Source organism: Ceratotherium simum, chromosome 16 (assembly GCF_057802395.1).
Source record: "Ceratotherium simum simum isolate JZ-2026a chromosome 16, ASM5780239v1, whole genome shotgun sequence".
In the NCBI taxonomy this organism is placed as follows: Eukaryota; Metazoa; Chordata; class Mammalia; order Perissodactyla; family Rhinocerotidae; genus Ceratotherium; species Ceratotherium simum.
Window position 1 is genome coordinate 1,462,113 of NC_141915.1, and position 23,029 is coordinate 1,485,141.

Below are 23,029 nucleotides of genomic sequence, written 5' to 3' on the forward strand. Positions count from 1 at the left end.
ACATGCTCAAGGAGAGAGCCTGGAGCTGGTAGTGAGGGAGGGCCTCTGAGTGGCGCTGGCAGCCACAGCCGTCCGTGGTGAGTTTAGTGTAGCGGTGAGTGTGCCTCTGACCCCCTCCACTGGGCCGAGGGCACAGAGCCAGCCTCCGGCTGCAGTGAGCCACTGCCAGGTTTAGCAGGCAGCGGGAGGTCAGACGCCCTCCCTGAAATCTCTGAACATCCATGTGGGTGTCTAGCTGCAAAGGCAGGGCCAGTGCTCAGGTCCAGGCCAGAGAGAGGATCTGTAAGTCCCCAGAAAGTCTGCTGAGGTGACAGTGGGTCTGTGGGTAGGCTGGGACCTGCAGGCTCCCCTGGGGCAGGGGGCTGGCAGCACAGGTCACTGCCCCATCAGCCAAGCAGGGACTAGGCAGGGTGGGACCTCTGCTGGTTTCTCTGTGGCAGAGATCAGGTGCCCTGGGCGAGGGTGACAGAATGATCCGATCCCACGTGGGCACACAGCAGCAAATCCTCGAGCTACCAGCATCATGGTGGTCCTGGGGAGGGCACCAGCTGTGCCCTTTTCAAAAGTTCCCCCCAAGAAGTCGCTCCGAAAATGTGTCTTCACAGCTATGAAGCCCACAGAACAGGGTGGGGCGGCTCAGGGGGCCAGGAGTGGCCACGGTTCTTCCAACTCTGCACACCCCTGCCTCTCCCTTAGTGCTTTGACCTGTAGAAACGGGAGGGGAATCTGGAATATTCTACCCATAAGAACTATGGGAGGGCAAAATGACGTAGCTGCCACTCTAGGCCACCTGAAATCCAGAAACAACTTGCATTTTAAAATCATTTCTTTAAACCAGATTCCTTTTGTTTGTATTTTACAAATGTCACAGTTTTTCATAACCAATTCTAATCTCTTCTGTTCCTAAGCAGACTTCACTTCCCACAGCTTCCAAAGCTGTTTTCTGCATATTCAAACTTTGGGGGGAACGATTTCTCTGCTTGGCTTAGAGATCAGCTGTGACCCACTTTTTAAAATGAAGAATGAGGACCTTTCTGTGATGGGTAGATGCTGTGGTTGTAGCTGTCTCTGAAATCACTGGGGTGACACTCCAGTGCACACTGCCTGACGCTCATCAGCCGGCGGGGCTGTACACCCTTCCCAGAGCCTGGCCTGGGACCTCCTATGCACAGAGGAGGAGCTAAATGACCTCTTGTCATTCCCCCGTGCGACTGTGCTAGTTGGTCCCCCAGATGCGTTTTCCCATCAGCTAGCTTGGCTTTTCATGGGATTCTGTGGAAAAGCAGCATCCCACAAGATATTAACAGGCATTACTCTGAAAAGAAGTCTGTGGCCAACTAGGTTGGAAAACAGACAAAGTTAGAAGAGTTTATTTTCCATAGGACTTTCCAGAGCCTCCTCTGGAAAAATGCTTTGTGCACTGTGAAATTCAGGAGGGGCCTAGGGTGTGCAGGCTCTCCCAAACGTATTTGACCAAAGAATACTTTTTGCAGAAATATTAATATTTCAAGATTCCACAGAGCATATTTGGACACTAAGTTAACCACTCCTGTACAAAAGAAAAAAACAAGTATACATGCACTTGCAGTCCTCTCCAGTGTCAACCTTCAGGTCTCTGCTGTCCTGGGCATCACCAAGACCTCTCTTCCTAGTGGAAGTGCATTGGCAAACTTCCCATGCTCTGGGAAATGATTCCACTCATTTTCACCTGTGCCAGGCACACAACGGCCACAGTGTGGGCACCTGGAATGGTCCAGGCTTGTTAGAGGGTGGTCACTTTAACAACTTTTTACAAGAAAACGAGGTCAGGAACAAGAGAAGGCAGGAGACCCCAGGTGTAATCCCCGGTTTGATTTGGTTAACATGAGGGGCCGTGGAGAGACAATGTGGGGTGTGCACCCATCGGTTTGCAGGGCCTGCTGTCCTCAGAGCAGCCTTGAGACCCTCAGCCAGCCTCACACTTCCCACTCGGCCAGCGGGATTTGGGCAAGCCAGACTTGAGGGCAACCAAGAGAGAAGCACCGTGAGAGCAGATGTCCTGAGTGAGGTCAGCCTGGGGCAGCCTCTGCCTCACCCAGGGGAAGACGCGCTCCCAACCAGGACTGCAGAGTCGACACCTGGTTGCCCCTTTCCCACACCACTTGCCGCGGCTCAGTTCTGGGAGGTGTTGTCCCCGGAAGACGAGCTATGAGAAAAGTGTGCTGACACAAAGGGCTCTGCTGGGCGCCAGGCAGCCGCTGCTTCGGGTGCGGCTCTTCTCGTCAGCTGACGGTGCTCAGAGCCTAGTGACACATACGCTCATCTGATCCTTCCTTTTTTTTTTTTTTTTTTTTGGTGAGGATCAGCCCTGAGCTAACATCCATGCTAATCCTCCTCTTTTTGCTGAGGAAGACCGACTCTGAGCTAACATCTATTGCCAATCCTCCTCCTTTTTTTTCCCCCAAAGCCCCAGTAGATAGTTGTATGTCATAGTTGCACATCCTTCTAGTTGCTCTATGTGGGACTCGGAATCAGCATGGCCAGACAAGCGGTGGGTCGGTGCGCGCCCAGGATCCGAACCCGGGCTGCCAGTAGTGGAGCGTGTGCGCTTAACCACTAAGCCACGGGGCCGGCCCTCATCTAATCCTTCTTGCTCACCAGCTTTTTGTCGACAAAGACACAATTGTTAATGCTGTCGGGGCATCACACGACATCCACCTCCTGAAGATAGACAATCGGGAAGATGAGCTGGTGACCAGGATCAACTCTTGGTGTACACATTTAGTGGACAAGGTGAGTCAGTGCCAGCCTGGCCTACAGGCTACACCAGTCCCTCCAGCTACCAGCCAGAGAGAAAGTGGAAATCTTCCATAGGAAGTGTATATTATTTACAGTGAGAAATGAAGAAAGAAGTTAAGGATTGTAGAATTCTACACTGAAGATTTTTTTTTTAAATTGATGTTTTAATGGTTTTTAACATTGTGAAATTTTGGGTTGTATATTTTTGTTTGTCCATCACCATATATATGACTCCCTTCACCCCTTGTGCCCACCCCCCACCCCCACTGCCCCTGGTAACCACAGTACAGTTTTCTCTGTCCATGTGTTGGTTTATATTCCACATATGAGTGAGATCATACAGTGTTTGTCTTTCTCTTTCTGGCTTATTTCACTTAACATAATACGTTCCAGGCCCATCCATGTTGTTGCAAATTGGACGATTTTGTCCTTTTTTATGGCTGCGTAGTATTTCATTGTATATATATACCACATCTTCTTAATCCAGTCGTCAGTCGAGGGACACTTAGGTTGCTTCCACTTCTTGGCTATGGTGAATAATGCTGCAATGAACATAGGGGTGCATAAGCCTCTTTGGATTGTTGATTTCAGGTTCGTTGGATAGATTCCCAGTAGTGGGACAGCTGGATCATAGGGTATTTTTATTTTTAATTCTTTGAGGAATCTCCATACCGTCTTCCATAGAGGCTGCACCAGTTTGCATTCCCACCAGCTGTGTATGAGGGTTCCTGTTTCTCCACATCCTCTCCAACATTTGTTGTTTTTTGTCTTGGTGGTTATAGCCATTCTAATGGGCATGAGGTGATTATCTTAGTGTTGTTTTTGATTTGCATTTCCCTGATGATTAGTGATGTTGAACATCTTTTCATGTGCCTATTGGCCATCTGTATATCTTCTTTGGAGAAGTGTCTGTTCATTTCCTCTGCCTGTTTTTTTACACTGAAGATCTGATGTTGCCCAGTCAGACTTTAAAACCCAGGTGCCTCATCATTTTTCTACTCTTACCTCAAATACATAGATAAGCAGAACACAGGAGGCTTTGAAGTAAACGAGGGACGTAACTAGACAAATTTCAAAGAACTACTTTCCTTTCCCCCAAACTGGACTCAGTAACAGACATTAACCAGTCATCTGACATCAGGGCATGGGGCTCTGGTTTCACCCCAGATTCATCAGGACGAGACCACGAGGAACCGCAAGCGTGTGAAGGAGATCCATCAGTACATCGACCACGTGCAGAACGAACTGGACAACCTGGAGTGTGGTGATGCTGTAGACTAGGGGCGTCTGCCCAGAAGGCTGCTTTTGAAAACACAGCACTCGCCCTGGCCAGGAAAGTGCACACGTCACTGACGGCCTCAGAAGAGCGTTCTTGGGGATTTCTCAACCCATGACCCCCATTACACCATGCTTCTCCAACCCCTGGAAAAACTTCCCAATGTAGAGAAAAATAAAGGACTTACGTCACCTTTTCTCCATGCTTTAAAAAAATAATCAGAATTCACGTTCATGTACGAGCAGGAGAAAAAGGCCAAGACAAGCAGTTGGCCTTGCAGTTGGCCAGTCCACTGACAGCAGCTCCCAAGGGGGCTGCCAGTGGGCTAGCCTCTCCGCAGTGGCCTGATGTCGGCCGTGTGCCCCATGCTGTAGGCAGAGGCGGCGGATGGGGACCAAGCCCTGCTCTCCTCTGGGCACTGAGGAGTGGAGCAGGAGGGGCTGCAGCACAGCGCTGGGGCCTGGGCCAGCCTGCCAGGTGGGGGCCACAGCTCCCTGTGGCTCTGAGCTTGGCCGCAGGGACCCGAGGACCCTCCGGAGGTTAAGAACACAGGCTGGGCATCGCACGCCTCCTCTGCAGCCTGAGCTCCATCTGTGAAGTGGGGATATGAAGGGCCTCCTCTGAGCATGGTCGAGGGCTTCAGGGAGAGCGCAGAGAACACGTGGAGAAGCACCGGCGTGTGGCCAGCGCCCCGTGAACAGAGGTGATACATTTCGTTACTCAGGTGTGCAAGGACGGGCCGCTCAGAAAGACTTGCTGCCTGAAACCAGACCCTCCCTGCCTCCCTCCCACTGGGCCCCGCACCAGGAGACGGCGCCTGCCTCCCAGGACCGCGCAAGTGGCCAGGGTGGAGGGACTCTCGGGCCCCCTGAGCAGGACAGGTGCACACACGTCAGGTGGCCTTGCCCTGGGCTGCCCGGGCTTTTAACCCAGAGACGATGTATATTTTCTATTTTCAAGAGTAAATCATTTTTTCTAAAATAGTAGGAACAAAGAGAAACAACCAGCTTAGACCAAGAAGGACTCACTTTCGAAAGATCTTTTGATTAAAAACCAGGAACAAAAAGCCTTCAGGCTGAGGGCTGAGGACCACACACAGAGCTGTCTGTTGACATGACTTCCGCAGGGTGAGGCTCCGGGCTGGCCACAGGTGGCAGATACCAGGACGTGCTGTGGGAGGGAAGCTGGGGGCCCTAGTGAAGCCCAGACCTAACAAGAGGACTGGAGAAAAGTGGAGGCACAAATGAAAGCAGGGCTCGACACGCTTCCAGGGTGGAGAAATATTTAATAACTTCGGGGTCGAGAGAAACTCACTCACACAACTTGTCCCCTCATTCGAGGCTGGCGGGGCAGGGCTGGACTCAGCTGACTGCCGTCTCACACGCGTCTTGGGGGCGTTTCAGCACGATGCAAGCGGAGGCCGAGCCAGGGAGCCACGCCACCATGCAGTCTGTCCTGCGGGTGTGTGGTGCGCGGGCCCGGGCCTCACTCCTGCAGGAGCCTGTGCCTGACTGTGCTGCTCTCGGAGCAGAGGTGGACGAAGAGGGCGCCAGCGGCCGTGCGCGCCCGCAGCTCCTGCAGCTCATAGTCGTGGGCCCACTCGATGTTGCCCCACTTCTGGATCTGAGGGAGGGACAAGACATGCTGCTAGGGGAGTGGCTAGTGCCTGGCTGCCTGCTGGCCAGAGCCTCATTCCACCCCCTAGCTGGGCCGAGGGCCAGAGGGTCCGATCTTGCCAAAATACACAGGACTTGCATGGGGCGGGGCAGCAGGTAAGAACACGCAGGTGGCCACAGCTGGTCTGGGAGGAGTGCAGTCCAGGCCCAGAGCCAGTGGGTGCCCACTGCTCGCTGGGCCAGGTACCAAAAGCACGTCTCCCCCGAGGAGGCCCAACCTGTGCCGTCCCTTCTCTCATGCTTCTTCCCATGAGGAAGCCAGCATGAGGCAGCCTGTAAAGTGTCATCCGCTATGAGCTGCCTCACCAGCCTGGGCTGCATGTGCCCCCAACATGGGCGTGATAAACAGATCAAACAAGGCCACACGGCTGCCTCCGTTCTGACTCCTGGGGAGCTGCAGTCCTGCAGAGGCCCCTCTGCTCCGCACACTAGGGCAGGGCTGCAGATTCTCCCTCCAGACTCTAGAACTGGAGGGAGGAACCCTGGACACACTGTGTGGCTGTCCAGGTGTCAGGGCGACTCCAACCCGACTCTGCTGGCTTCTCCCTGGCCAGGGGTCCAGGAGGCCTGGCCTGGGGGCCCCAGCCTGTGCAGGTTCAGAATCTGCCAGACCTCACAAGCTGTCAGCATTTCTGGGCAGCCCAGTCTCAAATGGACAACTGTGACATGTCGTGTGAAGAGCATGCTAACTTTCAGAGCACTCCTGGGCATAATCCAGGTTCCTGCCCATTGTGTGGCAGAGCGAACCTGAAGTTCAGAGATGGCCTGGCTCAGGTTCCACAGTCAAAAGCAGAGTCCAGACCAGAAACCAGGCTTCCTGGCTCCCACCTCCCCCAGCCCTCACCGCCTCACACCCCCACAGCTCACCCCTCTTCCCATTTAATCGTCTCTAACATCCAGAGACTAGCTAGCCCCTTTTACGACACAGAAACAGTTTTTTCCCAGGTATTTTCCTGAGCAGATGACTAGATGGACTTGGGAAATATAGACATTACAACAGAAGTTTCATCATCCTAGGAATCAATCTGTAACAGCAATTAACCTTATGAGGTTGGACAAATAAGAACCAGACAAAAAGCCCGCAAAGACTGCCATGATTCTCAGAGTTAAAAAATGCGAATGACAGGGCAGCAAATCCTTATTCATCCCAAGCCCAGTAAATCCAAACTTGTGTACAAACAGCAGTGACTCGTGCGCTCCCTGCCGGCCAGACGACCCGCCGTGTGAACAGCAGGTGCGAAGGCTCAGCCTGTGTCGGAGCACAGACGTGGGTCCCAGTCATTCCAGCAGGGCCCACTCTGCAGGTGTGTCAGACCCAAACGATCTGGGTCTGCCCAGGAACCTCTACCTGCGAGTCGGGAAGGCCCTGGCCCAGAGTCACTAGACCTGGCTCCAAACCCTGGTTCCAGCCTTTTCCGAGAATGTGACCCACGCCTCAGTTCCCTCCTGTGTCAAATGGAAGAACAGCAGCCCCCCTCACCAGGCTGTAGGGAAGAGGAGATGAGGCGATGAGGGGAGAGCCGAGCACGGTGCTGGACACGGCAATAGCACTTACTCCCGTCGTTTTTTTATTATTGTTACTTGACGATAATTTGGCCCTTCATTTTGGTTTCTGTTTGTACATGAAAGTAATCAAGACCAAGTTTACATAAAAACAGACGAGTTAGCCACCCCCCCGTTAGTCTGAATCGGGGAGGGGGAGGCGGGGACTGGAGGTACCCTCACCTGGTACTCCTCCTCCAGGCGTGACAGCAGCACGGCCTGCTCCACAGACAGGCGCAGGTCAATTAGGCCCAAGGTCAGCACCATGGACTTGAGCTGGGTCACTACAAACTCGATCCCTGCAGGGACACAAGCCAAGTTTGGACTCGGCACCCTGCCCGAAACAGCAGGTGCTGGGCCCGCTCCTGTGCGTGCCTGCAGCCCCAGGAGAGAAGAGGAGAGGCGCAAAGGGGCCAAGTGGGAACATTGCTTTCTGGCTCTGCAACCAGGCCCCGTTCTTCTCAAAGAGCACTCTGGTCTTCCTTGGGGTGATCCCTCCTTTCTCCCACCTGGGGTGGGCACATGACCTGAACCTGGCCCAGTGATTGGTTCACGACTGGGCATGTAACCCGGGCCAGGCCAATGAGACCTGAACTCCTGACTAAGAATAGGAAGCCAACTTCCTCCTGAAAGGGGTTGAGCCCGCTGTGCCCTCAGGCTGAGTAAGAGGGCTGGCATCAGAGCCACCCCGAGAGCACTCCTCCGGATGCCCAAGCCCACCGGAAGTGCAGGCATACCTTGCAGGGCCCACATGTTGTAAGACGCCAGGTGGCTGGTGAGCACCTCCCGAGTCCTGGCGGGGACGCTGGGCCCCGTGATGCTGGTGGAGGAGCCGATCTCCACACCGTATCTGAAAGGAGAAGGCTCCGGTGTGTACCTGTCGTGCTGCGTAGCCCCGCTGCTGCCCAGGAAGCAAAGTCCTAAACTGCTGAGAAACTGCCACTGTGCTTCGTGTCCTCCTGACCTAAATTTTCTGTCACCCAAGAGCAAAGCCTGAGGACCAGGAAACTGCCCTGAATGAAGGCAGGGTTGGCGAGTCATGCAAGCAAGGTCACTTATACGTGGCTGCCTGGAATTGTAATTCATTTGCCTGGCATCTCATTCAAAAGCAGGGGCTACCTGCTTTTTAAACCTTTTAGGAAAGTTTTTCACATTTGAGGCCATAAAAGATTTCTTTTAAATACTATTTTCTGTACAATAATATTTGTATATGTCCTATATCACTCAATCATATTTTCAAATATTTATCAAACCTCTGCTATATATAAGGCATTGTTTTTGGTCTGGGACATGAGCTGGCTTCAAGAATGAGACATTTTCGAGAATAATCCTAACTATATAAAACACAGGAAAAACATAATGGAGTGAAAGCAATTTTTTGTAATTTTCTTTCATATACCACTGATTTTTCCCATTGGTTTAGAAACACACGTGCTGAAATTTCTAATAGTACAACTAACAACACAGGAAATGGCCAAGTTTTTCTGTAAACTCTTTTTTTTTTTTTTTTGTGAGGAAGACTAGCCCTGAGCTAACATCCATGCCAATCCTCCTCTTTTTTTACTGAGGAAGATTGGCCCTGGGCTAACATCCGTGCCCATCCTCCTCTACTTTATATGGGACACCGCCACAGCCTGGCTTAACAAGCGGTGCGTCGGTGCACGCCTGGGATCCAAACCGGCGAACCCTGGGCCGCCGCAGCAGAGCACACGCACTTAACTGCTTGTGCCACCGGGCCAGCCCCTCTGTAAACTCTTAAGGATGAGAAATCTCAACTGCCACAAAAAGCTGACGATTTTGCACCACAGCAAAGATCTCCAGGCACCTAAATTATTGTTATACTTCATTCAACTCCAAAAAGACAGTATCTTCATAGTTCTCACACAGTATTAGAGTTGTTACATTTTATCTGCTCCTTTAGTGCACTGGCTATGCCTTTTACTGTAAAACCCAAGGATGCCTGGCACACTGTAGGCACTCAGGAAGTGTGTACAAATGAGATAGACTGACGGACATCACTTCTGTGAAAGATGCTAAGCCAAAAACGACTCCACAGAAGCTTGCAAAATCCTGTGGTCATAGTAGCACCGAGGTAGTAGCCCTTCCAAACTCCCCTTGGAATGAATGAATTTATTTTGCCACCACATAACAGTCTGTTCAATTTTGCACAAGTCTTCCCGCTAAGGAAAAATATTAGGTATCAATTCCTAGAAACCATATATCCATAGGATGTTACCTGTCGTTTTGTGGGAGGCTGTCCAGACTTTTCTCCATGTGTGTACATATCACACACACTGTTTTGTGAGTTAATAGAATAGCAGTTGTGACGATGATAAAGATGGTAACTGCCAAAATGTGAGCATTTACTGTGTGCCAAGCAGGATGCTAAGCCTCACTTCGTTTACTCTTCACAACACCCTAAGAGGCAGGGATTGTGAGCCCCGCTCACAGATAAGGAGGCTGAAGCTCAGAGGGATCAAGTCACTAGCCCAGGGTCACACAGCCAATCGTGGCAGAGCGGGGGCTCTGTCCCTACACTCGGCACAGTGCACACTGATGGCACATGCTCAGTGCATGGCGGCTGAGTGGAAATCGAGGAGCATTTTTTCCAAGCCCTATCCCTGAACATCTGGGAGGTGCCACATCCCCAGGGTGCGCTGAACGCAGGAAGTCTCCTAGCTAAGGGCTCTCGTGGTCCAGCGTGGCCCTCTGAACCCAGCAGCCTGCCTGACACCGAGGGCTGCACATCTTACCTCTCCTTGGCCCATTCTATGATCGGGTCCCACTCGTTCTTTTGAAGTTCCACTAACGTCTGTGGTTCTTCCACCCTGTAGCTAATTCATTGCAAAAACCACCTTCATTAATAAAAGAGTACAGTGCCTTCATTCAGTGACAGACGACGGAAAACACAAAAGGCAACAGCAAAAAACTCTCCTCCACCCTCACCCCCGCCCCACACGTCTTGCCCCTAAAGCAGTGTTCTCACAATGTGGCCCTGGAGCCAGCAGCAGCAGCACCTGGGAACTTGTAAGAAATACAAATTCTCAGGCCCTGCCCAGACCTACTGAATCAGACCTCCTGGGGGGGAGCCCAGCAATCTGTGTTTTAACCAGCCCTCTACGGGATTCTAATGGAAGCCTGAGTTGGAGAACCACTATCCTAAATGTCCCCAATTATTTGACAGGTCAAAGCTCATAGCACTGTTAGTGCCACTCTAAACACTAACACTGTGCCCCAGACCCACACCCACTTGACCCTAGGAGGCTCTGCCAGAAGCCCGGTCACTGCGTCCCTACCTACCCTTACCCCCTCCAAGAGACGGTGCCCCTGGCCACAGGACAAGATGCCCGCTTGTGCCTCATGAGCCCACCTGCCTCCTGGCTAGAGGCAGCTGCTGGTGTGCACACCTGGTGCCCCCTGATGCCAGGCTGCGCCACTTGTTTTGACCGAGAGATACAGAGATGGAATCAGCTGAGGGGAGCTGAGCTGCAAGGCCTCAGGGGATGAGAACTCGGTGGCACTATGGAAAGCCACAGTCTAGTGTGAGCAGAGGGGAAAAGAGAGACCACGAGCGTGCAGGACAAGCTGAGCTGCTGAGAGGAGCACATAAGTGGGCGTGCTCTCCCTCACCCCACAGACGAAGAGGGAGGACCTCTGGCATCCCATCTTGTGGCTCCCATCCCTGTGGCCCAACCATCCATTTCCTATTAGGGTCCCTGTAGAGCATTCAAGGAAACCCTTTTTACCTGAGCTAGACTGAATGAGTGTCTGTTCCCTGCAATCTAATGGTCCCTAACACATATGGAGCAGCTCAAAATGGGTACTGCTGGCTGCCTCTCCAGGATCACCTCTGCCCTCAGGCCTCAGTGCTATTTCACATGCCATCCGAGAGACAAAACGCAGGATTCTAGAGCACGTGAGCCAGCAGAAACGGTGCTGCTCAACCACTTCAGTTGTTTCTTCACCTCTCCTTCCACATCACTAACCAGTCAGCTAAAGGACAGAGACACGAGGAGAGAATTCAGAAGTGCAGGAAGCCAGCTCCCGATATCAGCATCTGACCCTCTGTGTGCAAGCCGACAAGCAAGGGCAAGCACGCCTACACAAGAACGTGCCGGTGAGCAGAAGTCCCAGCTCAGAGGCCCCACTGGGGGTTGGCAAGTGACCCCCTCACCCTGGAGCCTGCAAGAGCTGTCTATACCAACTCTCCACCCTGCCCTAGACCAGGGGACAGCAGCTGGCTGCAGAAGGAGTGCCCAGTGCTCCAACACTGTTGCAGCTCGGGGAGTGCTCCCTTCCAGAGCTTTGCAGAGCAGCTAAGTGCTAATGTCCAGCAGACCACCTACCCTGCCCCGCGGGCTAAAGGAAAGGGTCTGCTGCTTCTTCCATGTATAACTGTCTGGCAAATGAGGCAATCAGCCCAAGGGACTCACGTGGGCCTAGGGGAATGCCCATCTAAATGTCAATTACCAGACGGTGTCGGTGTCCAGAAACTTCAGAGCTGCCCGGATCAGCTGGTCCTTGTTTCGCTGGGTTGGGTTGTCTAAGGACGTGTTGCACAGCGTGGTCTGAATCAAAAGGCAGAGAGCCCCGTCACCACCTCCTGGGCCCCGGCAAAAGCACTGCTCCCCTGAGGACACTGCATCCAACACACAGCAACAGGGAGGACCAGACGGCACCACCCACGCACAAACCGAAGCCCTGGATCTGAGGTGTCTCCACAACCCCAGCTGTGGCACATCTACTGAGCTTACTGCAGCCAGGCTCCATGCCAAACACCAGGTATAATAGCTCATGGGATTCCCACAGCAGCCCTAGGATTAATGAACCTTCCCAAGATCTCATGCTCTTTACTACCGGGCTCTGCTGTATTTAATTTAATCCTCATAACAACTCTTTGGAGTATGTACCATTATCATACCCATTTCAGAGATGTGGAAACTGAGGCCCAGAGAGGTCAAATTCAGCAAACAAGACACGTCAGCATCACTGGAACGCAAATCAACTGAAAAGCTTACCAGCTGGTTCCCGTGACACCTTAGAAAGCAGGGGAACAAATCAGCCAAACCAAGAGCAGGATTATTTTTCCAAATCTGCCTTGTCGATAGCAGGCTACTTAGGTCCTCTAATGATTCATTTGTAGCCCTGATCACTGTAACCTCCTCAGACAGTCAGAGGAGCAGGCCAGCACTGCAGCAGGCTGTGAAGACGTTGAGGAAGCCCGCCTGGGTCTGTATGTCAAGGCTGAGGACAGCGATGACCAGGACAATAGCACTAACTCCGGTGCTGACCGAGGGCTCACTTTGTGCCAGGGACCACACAAGGACTTTCTGTGGATCATCTCATCCCTTCCTGACCACTGCTCCACGAGGTGGGTATGTTATCACTCACCTTTCACGGATGGGCAACAGGGCACTGAGAAGGCGCAGTAACCTGCCCAAGGTGACCGTGTGGAAGCTGCAGAGCCTGGACCCAAAAAGTCCAGCCAATCCCTCCCCCAGTCTGCACAGGGGCTGGCTCCACAGGGAGTCGTCCGCACCTCACCCACCTGCCCCCACGGGTCCTCATACTCAACCAATACTGAGTGCCAGCTGACCCTCAGCTAGGGGCTGGCTATGCACTGGTGAGTAAGACTGTCACTGGGCCGGCCCGGTGGTGCAGCAGTTAAGGGCTCGTGCTCCACTTCGGGGGCCCAGGGTTCAGGGGTTCGGATCCCGGGCGCGCACTGATGCACTGCTTGTCAAGCCATGCTGTGGTGGCGTCCCATATAAAGCAGAGGAAGATGGGCACGGATGTTAGCTCAAAGCCGGTCTTCCTCAGCAGAAAGAGGAGGATTGGCATGGATGTTAGCTCAGGGCTGATCTTCCTCAAAAAAAAAAAAAAAAAAAAACAAGAAGACAGACATGGCCCTGCCCTGTGCTTACAAGGCAGTGGAGGAGACAGATAATAAGGGTGCAAATGTAAAACAGTCAATTACAAATTGTGTAAGTGCTGACGAAACAAAGGAACAGCTGCCGTAGTAGAAAATAAGACAGCTGGGCAGTCAGGGAAGGTGACATCTGTCCTGAGACCACAGGAGGAACGAGCCGTCCAGCATGGCGTTCTGAGCAGGGGAGCTGCAGGGGGCCACGCCACGAGGGAGAATACTGGGTACACTCGAGGAGCCCAACCCAGAGGGCCTTATCGCAATTTGGAAGGGAGTCTCAATTTTTGCCCGGTGCCCTAGGAAGCCAGCAGCCGGCACAGGGTGTGGGTTTGTGAACTGGTTACCAGGTGCATGGTGTAGAACTTGATGGTGTCCTGTTGGGAGTCCCATTCTGTGGCCACCGCAATGGCCAGGGCCTCGCTGGGGACAGTAAAGAGCTTGGCTTGGGGCGTTTTCAGCTTCCTGTGGTCCAAGTTTATCTCAAAGCCACCTTGAAAGATCAAATGAAAAGTTCTCAGGGGTTGTTAAGTGGAACCGAGTGACCATTCCTACATTTAGCTACGTGAATTGCTCAAGACAAAGACAAGTCTGGGTCCCTTCACCGAGGGCTTACAGAAACAGATCCGACAAAAACATGAGGGGAATCTCACCGCTGAAGCGGCTGGAGGTGAAAAATGTTTCTACCCATTCACAGAAAAAAAAAAAAAAAGAAACAGAGGCAGTCAAAATTTCAGACACTCACCTTCACCCTGTGTGATGCCGACATTCTGATAAAACCTCTTCCTTTCTGTGAGAAAGATTTTTCAAAAAGGCAGTTTAAAGTAACATCGAGACAGCTCAGAACGTAACAAGATCAGCTTGTATCACTACTGCTAATGCTGATTGATTGGCGATTTTCGTATCACCATTCAAGGTCTGCCCAACTCTATGCGGCATAACCAACGGCTTCTGATTAAGGCTGGGGGGAGGAGGGCATTCACTCTCCGGGGACGAGGGAGGACAGGACATGCTGGTCCTTTCCCTACCCGTCCCCAAACCCAGAGACAGTCTGATCACACAGCAGCACGAAGCTGCAGACTGTCTGACCCGACAGATTTTTCCAGCACCTTCTGTTTTAACTTGTAAGCATGCTCCCTCCACGCTGCCCCCACCAGTGCTGCCCCCATGCCGGCACAATGTGCCCGAATCTAACGATGGTATCTGAATGCAATAAAGCCAGAGACCCATTTCAGGCAAGACTCTGATGCCTCTAAGAAGGCAATGAGGGGAAAGCCAGTGCGAGCATGCACGTGTGTGCCTGTGTGTACGTGTGTGGTACACAGGCAGTAAGCAGAGGTCCCAGGAGCATTTCCCATCCCCTCTATCCAATTAATTAACCTAATTAACCAGCTTGCTTGTGTATTCAACAGGAACTCCAAACATTGCCTTTAAGAAGGGGGAAAATCTAGGCTGGCCTGGTGGCGTAGCGGTTAAGTTCTCGCACTCTGCTCTGGCAGCCCGAGGTTTGCAGGTTCGAATCCTGGGTGCAGACCTACGCACCGCTCATCAAGCCATGCTCTGACAGGCGTCCCATATCAAGTAGAGGAAGATGGGCACAGAAGTTAGCTCAGGGCCAATCTTCCTCAGCAAAAACAAAACAAAAAAAACACCACAATGTTAAAAAAAAGGGGAGGGGATCTGTGTCCTGTTTTCTTTTGAAAATAACGAATAAAATCTTATATGCAAATGTAAACACATTCCCCCTCTTCTACCTGAAGGGATAAGAAGCCAAGAGCACCTCATAATTCTTCAGACTCCTTCTAATAAGGAAGAAATAGGTCACATTTCGGAAGTTATAAACCATAACCCAGTCTTTACCATCTGAGATAAACACAAAACCAAAACCCTTTGTTCGTTCATTCACTGGTTTGTTCTTTCAGAAGTTCACTGGGTACTGGAAGCCTTCAGAGTCCCTAGCTCAAGCTACTCATTAGAAATGATGCAGCATGTGAACGAAAAGGAGTCATTGTTTTCAGTGTTTTTTAACTTCTCTTAATGCTTAAAAAAACCCAACCAAGCTTAAGTTAAAATTTTATTAATTCAAATAGACTATGAACATCAGGAGAACTTGGTATGTGTGCATAGGGGGAGAGGGGATATCTGGTCTTACTCCAAACATTGTGTTTTTATGTTTTCCATATCATATCAGTTTTTTCATTAATTTCATTTGCTATCATTAATGCTTAAACACAGAGGGCCCAAAATCGCATTTCCATGGTTGCATTTACTAAACTAAGGCCCAAACTGTTTTCTCACAAAAAATATTTGTGTGCCTACTATGTTCTAGGTACTTAGGATAAAACAGTGAATAAAACAGACAAAAATCCCTGTCTGCATGGAGTTTAAATATTTTTTTAAAAAGTGATCGATCTGGCCAGCAAGATGATGCTGCATTATTATGGCACGATTTACCGCCTTCATCCGAAATCACACTGATTCTCACACATTTGACACTAAAATACAAGATTTACACCACCCTGGTGCCTTTAAATTCCCCTCCTTTACACGCTGTCCCAGGCACATTCAGATGGTGGGTGAGACACAGGTCTGGAGGCCTGTGTCGAGGCATCCAGGCTGTGTCCAGTATGTTCTCCGATGCCTGGCTAGGCAGTGTGTCTACACCCAGGCCAGACAGGAAGTGGGGAGAGCTCTGAAAGCTCTGAAGTCACTGGAGGGAGGATCCGCCTCATGGGCAGGAAGTGCCAGAGAAAAGCATTCTAGACACTGCCCCACACAGCTCCAGGAAATGGGCCCACAAGGCCTGGGGGCTGAGGAATGGACTTGCGGCAGAAACTGACAGGTAAGCCTTCCAAAGCTGCCAGGATAGTGGGCTTTCCCATGAGGAAAGTGTTCTTTTCTACTTTGCTGGTCTGGCCTTGGCTTTAATGTCCTGGCCAGGCCCACCTCTGAATCTGATCAAGAAGGAAAAACTGGAAGGGGGTGGGATGGATGGAGGGGCAAGAAGGGGCAATCAAAATTGCTCAAAATAGGAGAAAACCATGCAGAAAAAGAGATGACAGCGGGGCAAGAGGAGCTCGAAGGCTGCTGGGCCTCAGACGTAGGTGGGCCCACACTCGGGCGTGTCTTAGAAAGGGGCTCTCCTGAATGAAGTGGACACGTGGAGGGGCCGACTGCAGTCATGGAGCTGTTGGAAGGAACTTCGGTGAGTACTAATCCCTTTCCGGGAAGTGTGATAAATCCTAGAGATGGGACTCGAAGCTCATCCCTGCCCTCGAGCCACTAACTGTCCATTGGGAACATGGACACTAAACTGGCCAACAAGTGACTGACTGTGAGGGTCCAAGTACATGGAGCACTGAAACACGCCGGGAAGCCTAATCTCATCATGGGCTGGCCTCCAAACAGTCCGATTTCATCTGAGACCTGAAGAGGTGAGAGTTAGCAATCTGGACTGATGGATTCGTTTCTGGAGGGAGTGTGGAAGTAGTTTTCAGCAGAACAGCTTAACGAAGGTGCAGGGCTTCAAGAGAGCACAGAGCTTTGGAGAACTAGAAAGGTGGGCGGAAGGACAATACCGTAGCTATCCATGCAGGACGGTCAGAGATGCCCCGAGAGGGCAGTGGGGCCAGCTCTGGGGAGAGGGGCCAGGTAGGTCACAGTAAGGAGGGCAGAGGGAGCCAAGTAAGGGGTTCACAGAGGCGAATGGGAATAGGATCGGAAAATTCATTTGGTGGGATCCATGCTCCCTAACAATGTCAAAAGACAGAGGTTCTTTGCCTGGGCCTTCAAAGGTCTTGGGTCACATAAGACAAATCATGAGACCAGGAGCCTGTGAAGTTCCTTATTCTCTGTGAGTGCAGGGCTAGCTGACAGCGACGGGAACACCATCCTTAAAGACGAAAGTCACACAGAACTCCGGTCTATTTTGAATATGAATCACTCCCTTTACAGAACATGTTTCTGTGGCAAAAACACACTCAGTGCCTTTGAAGAGACAATTTTGTGGACTATGTAGATACAAAGAAATGAGTATGTGAAAAGTGTTTAATTTAAAAAGCTGGCTACAAGAAAACAGGCTATATAGGAAGAGAACAACTTTAAAAACCTGCTCATGTGAAAAGTGCTGTATGGAGATTAATGCCCACTGGGTCCCTTTTTCACATGAGGTTGCTTTAATGCATACAAGAAACAGGCAGTCTTCTGTGTCACCTCCCCTATACTCCTCCTCCTGTCCCAGGCTTCATGGACCAGTGAGTGATCTCTCTACCAGCCTCAATTTCCGGGCGGGCCTTTGCTCTGGAAAGACTCAAAGCCTCTGAACTACAACTCCCACAGTGCACCAAGAACAGAGGAAGTGCCTTCTCAGAGCTGTCTCAACACCGTTTATCTTTTTAAACAGTGCCATCTGGCGGGCCTGAAACCTGAAAGCTGAAATTCTGACTCAGAGCATCCACCCATAATCCTAGGGCCGCTTCTACCAGCTGTTTCAGGGATCGAAATTCTTCAGGCCAACAATATAAAGAACTCTCACAACTCAACAATAAAAAGACAAGTAGCCCAATTAAAAAATGGTCAAAGGATCTGAAGAGACATTTCTCCAAAGAAAACATACAAATGTCCAATAGGCATATACAAAGATGTTCCACACCATTCACCATAGGGAAAAACAAATCTAAACCAAGAGACACCACCTCCAGACACTAGGATGGCTATAATAAAAAAGACAGATGTTAATAACAAGTCTTGGCAAGGATGTGGAGAAACCGGGACCTTCATACACTGTTGGTGGAAACAAAAAATGGTGCAGTCACCTTGGAAAGCAGTGTGGCAGTTCCTCAAAAAGTTAAACAGTTACCATTTGACCCAGCAATTCTACCCTTCAATATATGAGAAATGAAAACATATGCTCACATAAAAACTTGTACACAAATGTTTATAGCAGCATTCAGAATAGCCAAAAGATAGAAACAACCCAAATGTTCATCAATGAGGGGAACAGATAAATAAGATGTGGTATGGCCATACAATGGAATATTATTCAGCTATGAAAAAGAATGAAATACTGATACGTTACAACTTGGATAAACCTTGAAAACATGCTAAGTAAAAAAAAAAGCCAGTCAAAAAAGACCACATTCCAAGCCAGCCCTATGGCCTAGTGGTTAAAGATCGGCACTCTCACCACTTTAGTGGCCCGGGTTCGGTTCCCAGTTGCAGAACCACACCATTTGTCTGTCAGTTGCCATGCTGTGGCAGTGGCTCACATAGAAGAACCAGAAGGACTTACAACTATGACATACAACTATGCACTGGGGCTTTGGGGAAGAAAAAAATAAATAAAGCACGTCTCGTTTATTTATTTTTTTGGTGAGGAAGATCAGCCCTGAGCTAACATCTGTTGCCAATCCTCCTCTTTTTGGTGAGGAAGACTGGCCCTGGGCTAACATCCGTGCCCATCTTCCTCTACTTTCTATGTGGGGTCCTTGCCACAGCATGGCTTGATAAGTGCTGCATCGGTCCACGCCCGGGATCCGACCCTGCAAACCCTGGGCTGCCAAAGCGGAGCACGCAAACTTAACCACTATGCCACCGGGCCAGTCCCTAAAGCACATCTTATTTAAAAAAAAAAAAAAAAAAAGACCACATTCCATGTATATGAAATGTCCAAAACAGGAAAATCTACAAGGACAGAAAGTCAAGTTGTGGTTGCCTACGGCTGGAGGGACAGAGAGGGTAAGGGGAGGGTGATAGCTAAAGCGTACCGAGTTTCTTTTTGGGTGAAAAAAATGTTCTAGAATTGATTGTGGTGACGGTTGCACAATTCTGTGAGTATAATAAAAACCACTGAATTGTACATTTTAAATGAGTGAATTGTAAGTGAACTATATCACAATACAGCCGTTAAAAAACTTCTTCAGGCCAAATGTAACTGCCATAGCAATTAATGTAAATGGGCTAAGTGACAAAACACACTTTTTCCAAATTGCTCTAACACCTAGAGCAGGGGATGGCAAACTTTTTCTGTAAAGGGCCAGCCCCGTGGCTTAGCGGTTAAGTGCGTGCGCTCCACTGCTGGCGGCCCGGGTTCAGATCCCGGGCGCGCACTGCCTCTCTGGCCATGCTGAGGCCACATCTCACATGCAGCAACTGGAAGGATGTGCAGCTATGACATACAACTATCTACTGGGGCTTTGGGGGGAAAAAAATAAATAAATAAAATCTTTAAAAAAAAAAAAAAAGAGCCAGAGTAAATATTTTAGGCTCTGCAGGCCATGCAGTCTCTGTTGCAACTAGGCAGCTCTGCCACTGTAGTGAAAGCAGCCCTAAATGATATGTAAATGAACAAGCATGGCTGTGTTCCAATAAAACTTTATTTATAAAAACAGGTGGCAGGCTGCACTCCTTACCTACGGAATCTCCCTCAACACAACATGACCACTCTATGAAAACGACAGGTAATGCCTCTGAGGTGGCAGAGACTCTAAGGAGCTAAATGACTTAGCCAGGTGACAGACAACTTGTAAACAGAGGAGACAAGACTTCTGGCTGTGACTTCACTGGGCACTGCACTCAGCCAGACATGCAGCCTCTCCAGAACACCTTCCCCTCTAAGCAGCTGATGGATCTCTGACAGCTGGTTCACAGACGGACCGCCACACAGCCTCACACAGATCTCCTCCAACACCTCAGTGACCCTTTCCTAACCCCCTCCTCTCCTGACAACCTTCAATGGCATGGCCATTCCTAAGCAGCCAAGTTCAGTCTGCTTGCCAACCGAGGTCTTCGTCAAGAAGGCCCAACTTGGGTTTAATCTTCCACTACTCCAAAGACTCACAGTCTCAAACTGGTCAAGTCTTTGTAGGGCACTCATAGGCCTGGTTGACGTACTGCCCCCCACTGTGCTTCGCTCTTTCCTTCATCCATATTTTTTTTCATGTTTGACTACCTACCATGTACCAGGCACTTCCAAGAGCCTAAATTAGTGGCTCTGCAGTAGAAAGGAAAAGGAGATGGCAGATCAAGTGCCACCATAACGGGAAGTGGCCTCCACTAATCTAAATTAATCCTCCGCTCATGCCAACTTCAGTGAACTCTTGAATGTGTCCCCTCTGCCAGTGTTGCGCCTCCCTGGGATGCTGTAAAGGAAAAAACACAAAACCTCTTATTTTCCTTTACCTTTTCCTTTGGGGGTTTTCCCACCAATCAACTCTGCAACACCAGCTGGTGTCTACAATTTAATTAAGTTCTGACGCTATCTACCTGGAGTTAGTGTCAGATCCCACAGGCTAAGGGCTCAGCCCAAGACTGATTCCCACCTCCCCCCATGCCCCACGTCAGACACCGATCGCAAGTCCAGGTTGTCACCTGTGCTTCTGACCTGTAAATGTGAGATTCCCAGGATCCCTCCTCAGGTTTGATTAATTTGCTAAAGCAGCTCACAGAACTCAGGAAAACATTTTACTTACTAGATTACCCGTTTATCATAAAAGGATACAACTCAGGAACAGCCAGATGGAAGATGCACAGGGCAAGGTATGGGGAAAGGGGCACGGAGCTTCCATGCCCTCTCTGGGCATGCCACTTTCCTAGCACCTCCATGTGTTCACCAACCCGGAAACTCTCCGAACCCCGTAGTTCAGGGGTTTTATGGAGGCTTCATTACATAAGCGTGATTGATTAAATCACAGGCCATTAGTGATCAAGTCAATCTCTAGCCCTCTCCCCTTCCCAGAGATCAGGAGGTGGGGCTGAAAGTTCCAACCCTCTAATCATGTGGTTGGTCCCCTGGCAACCAGCCCCCATCCTTAGGGGCTTTCCAAAAGTCACCGAATTAACATAAAGTCAGACGTGGTTGAAAGGTGCTTGTTACGAATAACAAGATGTTCGTTTCACCTTTATCACTCTGGAGTTATTTCAGGACAAAAGACCAAATACTATAACAAAATATTCTCCTATAGCTCTTATTGCCTAGTAAATTACAAGCGTTTTAGGAGATGTGTGCCAGGACAGGACGAAGACTAAATATATATATATATTTCTTATTATAAATCCCAATATCACAGATGCCCTTCCTTCCTCCTCTTTACTGGCTCTTCATGGCCCACCTCCAGGCCCTTCACCTGGGTCCTGACAGGTGAAACCCCAGCTCCCTGCTGCATTTTCCCCATCTACATAAACTTATGGGACTTAACCCTCAGAGGCAACGTAGTCCTTCAACTCACAGAGGAAAATAAGGCCAGAGGAAGCAGTCACATGCCCAAGATCACACAGTACCTCAGAGGTTCAGCCAGCATCAGGCCCAGATTTGTACTTCTGCCACACTGCCACACTGCCTATAGAGATCTACATTTTCTAAAGCAGACAGTGTTACACCAAGGTCCCTCAATCCCCGCTGTCACCTCTGGACATGTTCTAGCCACCCAACACTCTTCCTCTTCCTCTACACCAAACTCCTACTCATCTATCAAGACTCAGCTTAAATATCCTTTCACCCAAGACCCTTTCTAGACCCTCAACACCCCTAAGATGGGAGTAGGTGCTTCTTTGTGTTCTCACAGCTTCTTTGCACTTCCCTTATCCAGGATATTATAAGCTGTTTAATCAGGATAGCATAACCTTCTGCACTTTGACAGTGAACATCATCCAGGTGAGAAGTACGTCTGTCTTGAAGACCATGGTGCCTTCTGCCCTCAGCACAGAAAAACTAATTGAATGGAAGGAGAGTGTTACCTACTCTTCACTCATTTAAGGGAGTCAGTCACTCCCACTCTTAACCTAAGACCTCTCCCCAAAAGCAAAGAAAGAGCCACGACCTTCTTCTAGGCCTCCTTCTAGGTGGTAGGGCAGTAGGAGGGAGGGCCAGGAAACCTGCGGAGAAAGTGGCCGGATGGAAGACTGAATGCCAGGGTTCTAGGCCCCTTCTGTGCCGGGTCCTGGGGCCAGAGAAAGCAGTCAGACAGGCCGACCTTTGCCCTCCACAAAACTCGCAGAGTCTGCTCTGTGACCTTGGCGTAGTCCTGATCCAGAACCCGAATTTCTTTGTCCCAAAACAACGATGACATCTGCTTTCCTTACTGAAGAGAGGAAAGCCACAAGCTTTCAGAAAAGACGCACTTCCTAAATGTCGATTACTGACTCCTGCCGGGACGCGCTTTGTGCCCTGGGGTGGTCCCTGCTCTGGCCTGGGCTTCTCTTTCCCGATCTGTAACAGGATCCTGTTGACCTGCGTAACCTCATGAGCCCGACCCCTAACTCGGTTACCTCTGCCTGCACGGCCGAACCTCTCAGCCCGGCTCGCCCCTGGCCAAAAGGGAACGTGCCCTGGCCTCCCTCACCTGTCGGGGGTGCGTAGGCCCGGGCTTGGGTCGGGGGGTTTGGCGCCGGCCTCACGGAGGCGATGAGGCCACGCCGGGGCCCGTTCAGGAGGCGGCGCCCCTCGTCCCGCAGCCGGAGGCAGGTCCTCCACATCGCGCCCGAGGGCCTGGGAGGACGACAGGCGCGAAACCTGAGAGCAGGAAACAGAGCGAAGGGATCCGCACGCTCCGGCTGTACGGAAACCTCTCACTGCCTCCCCCAAAACCCTCAGCCTGCCCTGGACGCCGCCATCTTCCGCATGACACCAACGGCGCGCCGTCGCTCGCGCGCGCACACCCCCAGTCAATCAGCATCACAAACGCACCTCGCCCCGCCCCCTCCACGCCGCGTCTCGGGAAGAAGACTACAAGTCCCAGAGGGCCCCTCGCGCATCTCGCCACGTGTTTTCTACACCCGCCAATGGGTGGAAGCGCCGCGTGAGCCTGCTCCCGCCCCCCCGGCGCGCTCGAGCCAATT

The 23,029-nt window shown here is 50.8% G+C and overlaps 2 protein-coding genes across 3 annotated transcripts in view; one reads left to right on the forward strand and one right to left on the reverse strand.

Moving 5' to 3' along the window:
* Positions 1-13,168, forward strand: part of DRC3 (dynein regulatory complex subunit 3) — a 47,027-nt gene extending 33,859 nt beyond the window's left edge. Inside the window, exons 14-15 of the mRNA XM_087440296.1 lie at positions 2,641-2,772; positions 3,946-13,168. Coding sequence (XP_087296422.1) covers positions 2,641-2,772; positions 3,946-4,059 — 246 coding nt within the window. The 3' untranslated portion in view covers positions 4,060-13,168. The remainder of the gene's footprint in view (positions 1-2,640; positions 2,773-3,945) is intronic.
* Positions 5,320-22,813, reverse strand: ATPAF2 (ATP synthase mitochondrial F1 complex assembly factor 2). Of its 2 annotated transcripts, XM_087440295.1 has the most exons (9): positions 22,534-22,680; positions 20,149-20,334; positions 13,941-13,985; positions 13,543-13,688; positions 11,743-11,840; positions 10,026-10,106; positions 8,010-8,122; positions 7,456-7,571; positions 5,320-5,677 (listed from the first exon to the last, which is right to left on the reverse strand). In XM_087440295.1, the coding sequence occupies exons 2-9, from the start codon at positions 20,228-20,230 to the stop codon at positions 5,540-5,542; spliced, it is 819 nt and encodes a 272-aa protein (XP_087296421.1). In that variant the 5' UTR covers positions 20,231-20,334; positions 22,534-22,680; the 3' UTR covers positions 5,320-5,539. The 2 variants fall into 2 exon arrangements, with proteins under 2 accessions (XP_087296421.1, XP_004433049.1); XM_004432992.3 differs by lacking the exon at positions 20,149-20,334 and having other exon boundaries at positions 22,534-22,813.
* Between the last annotated feature and the right edge of the window lie 216 nt (positions 22,814-23,029).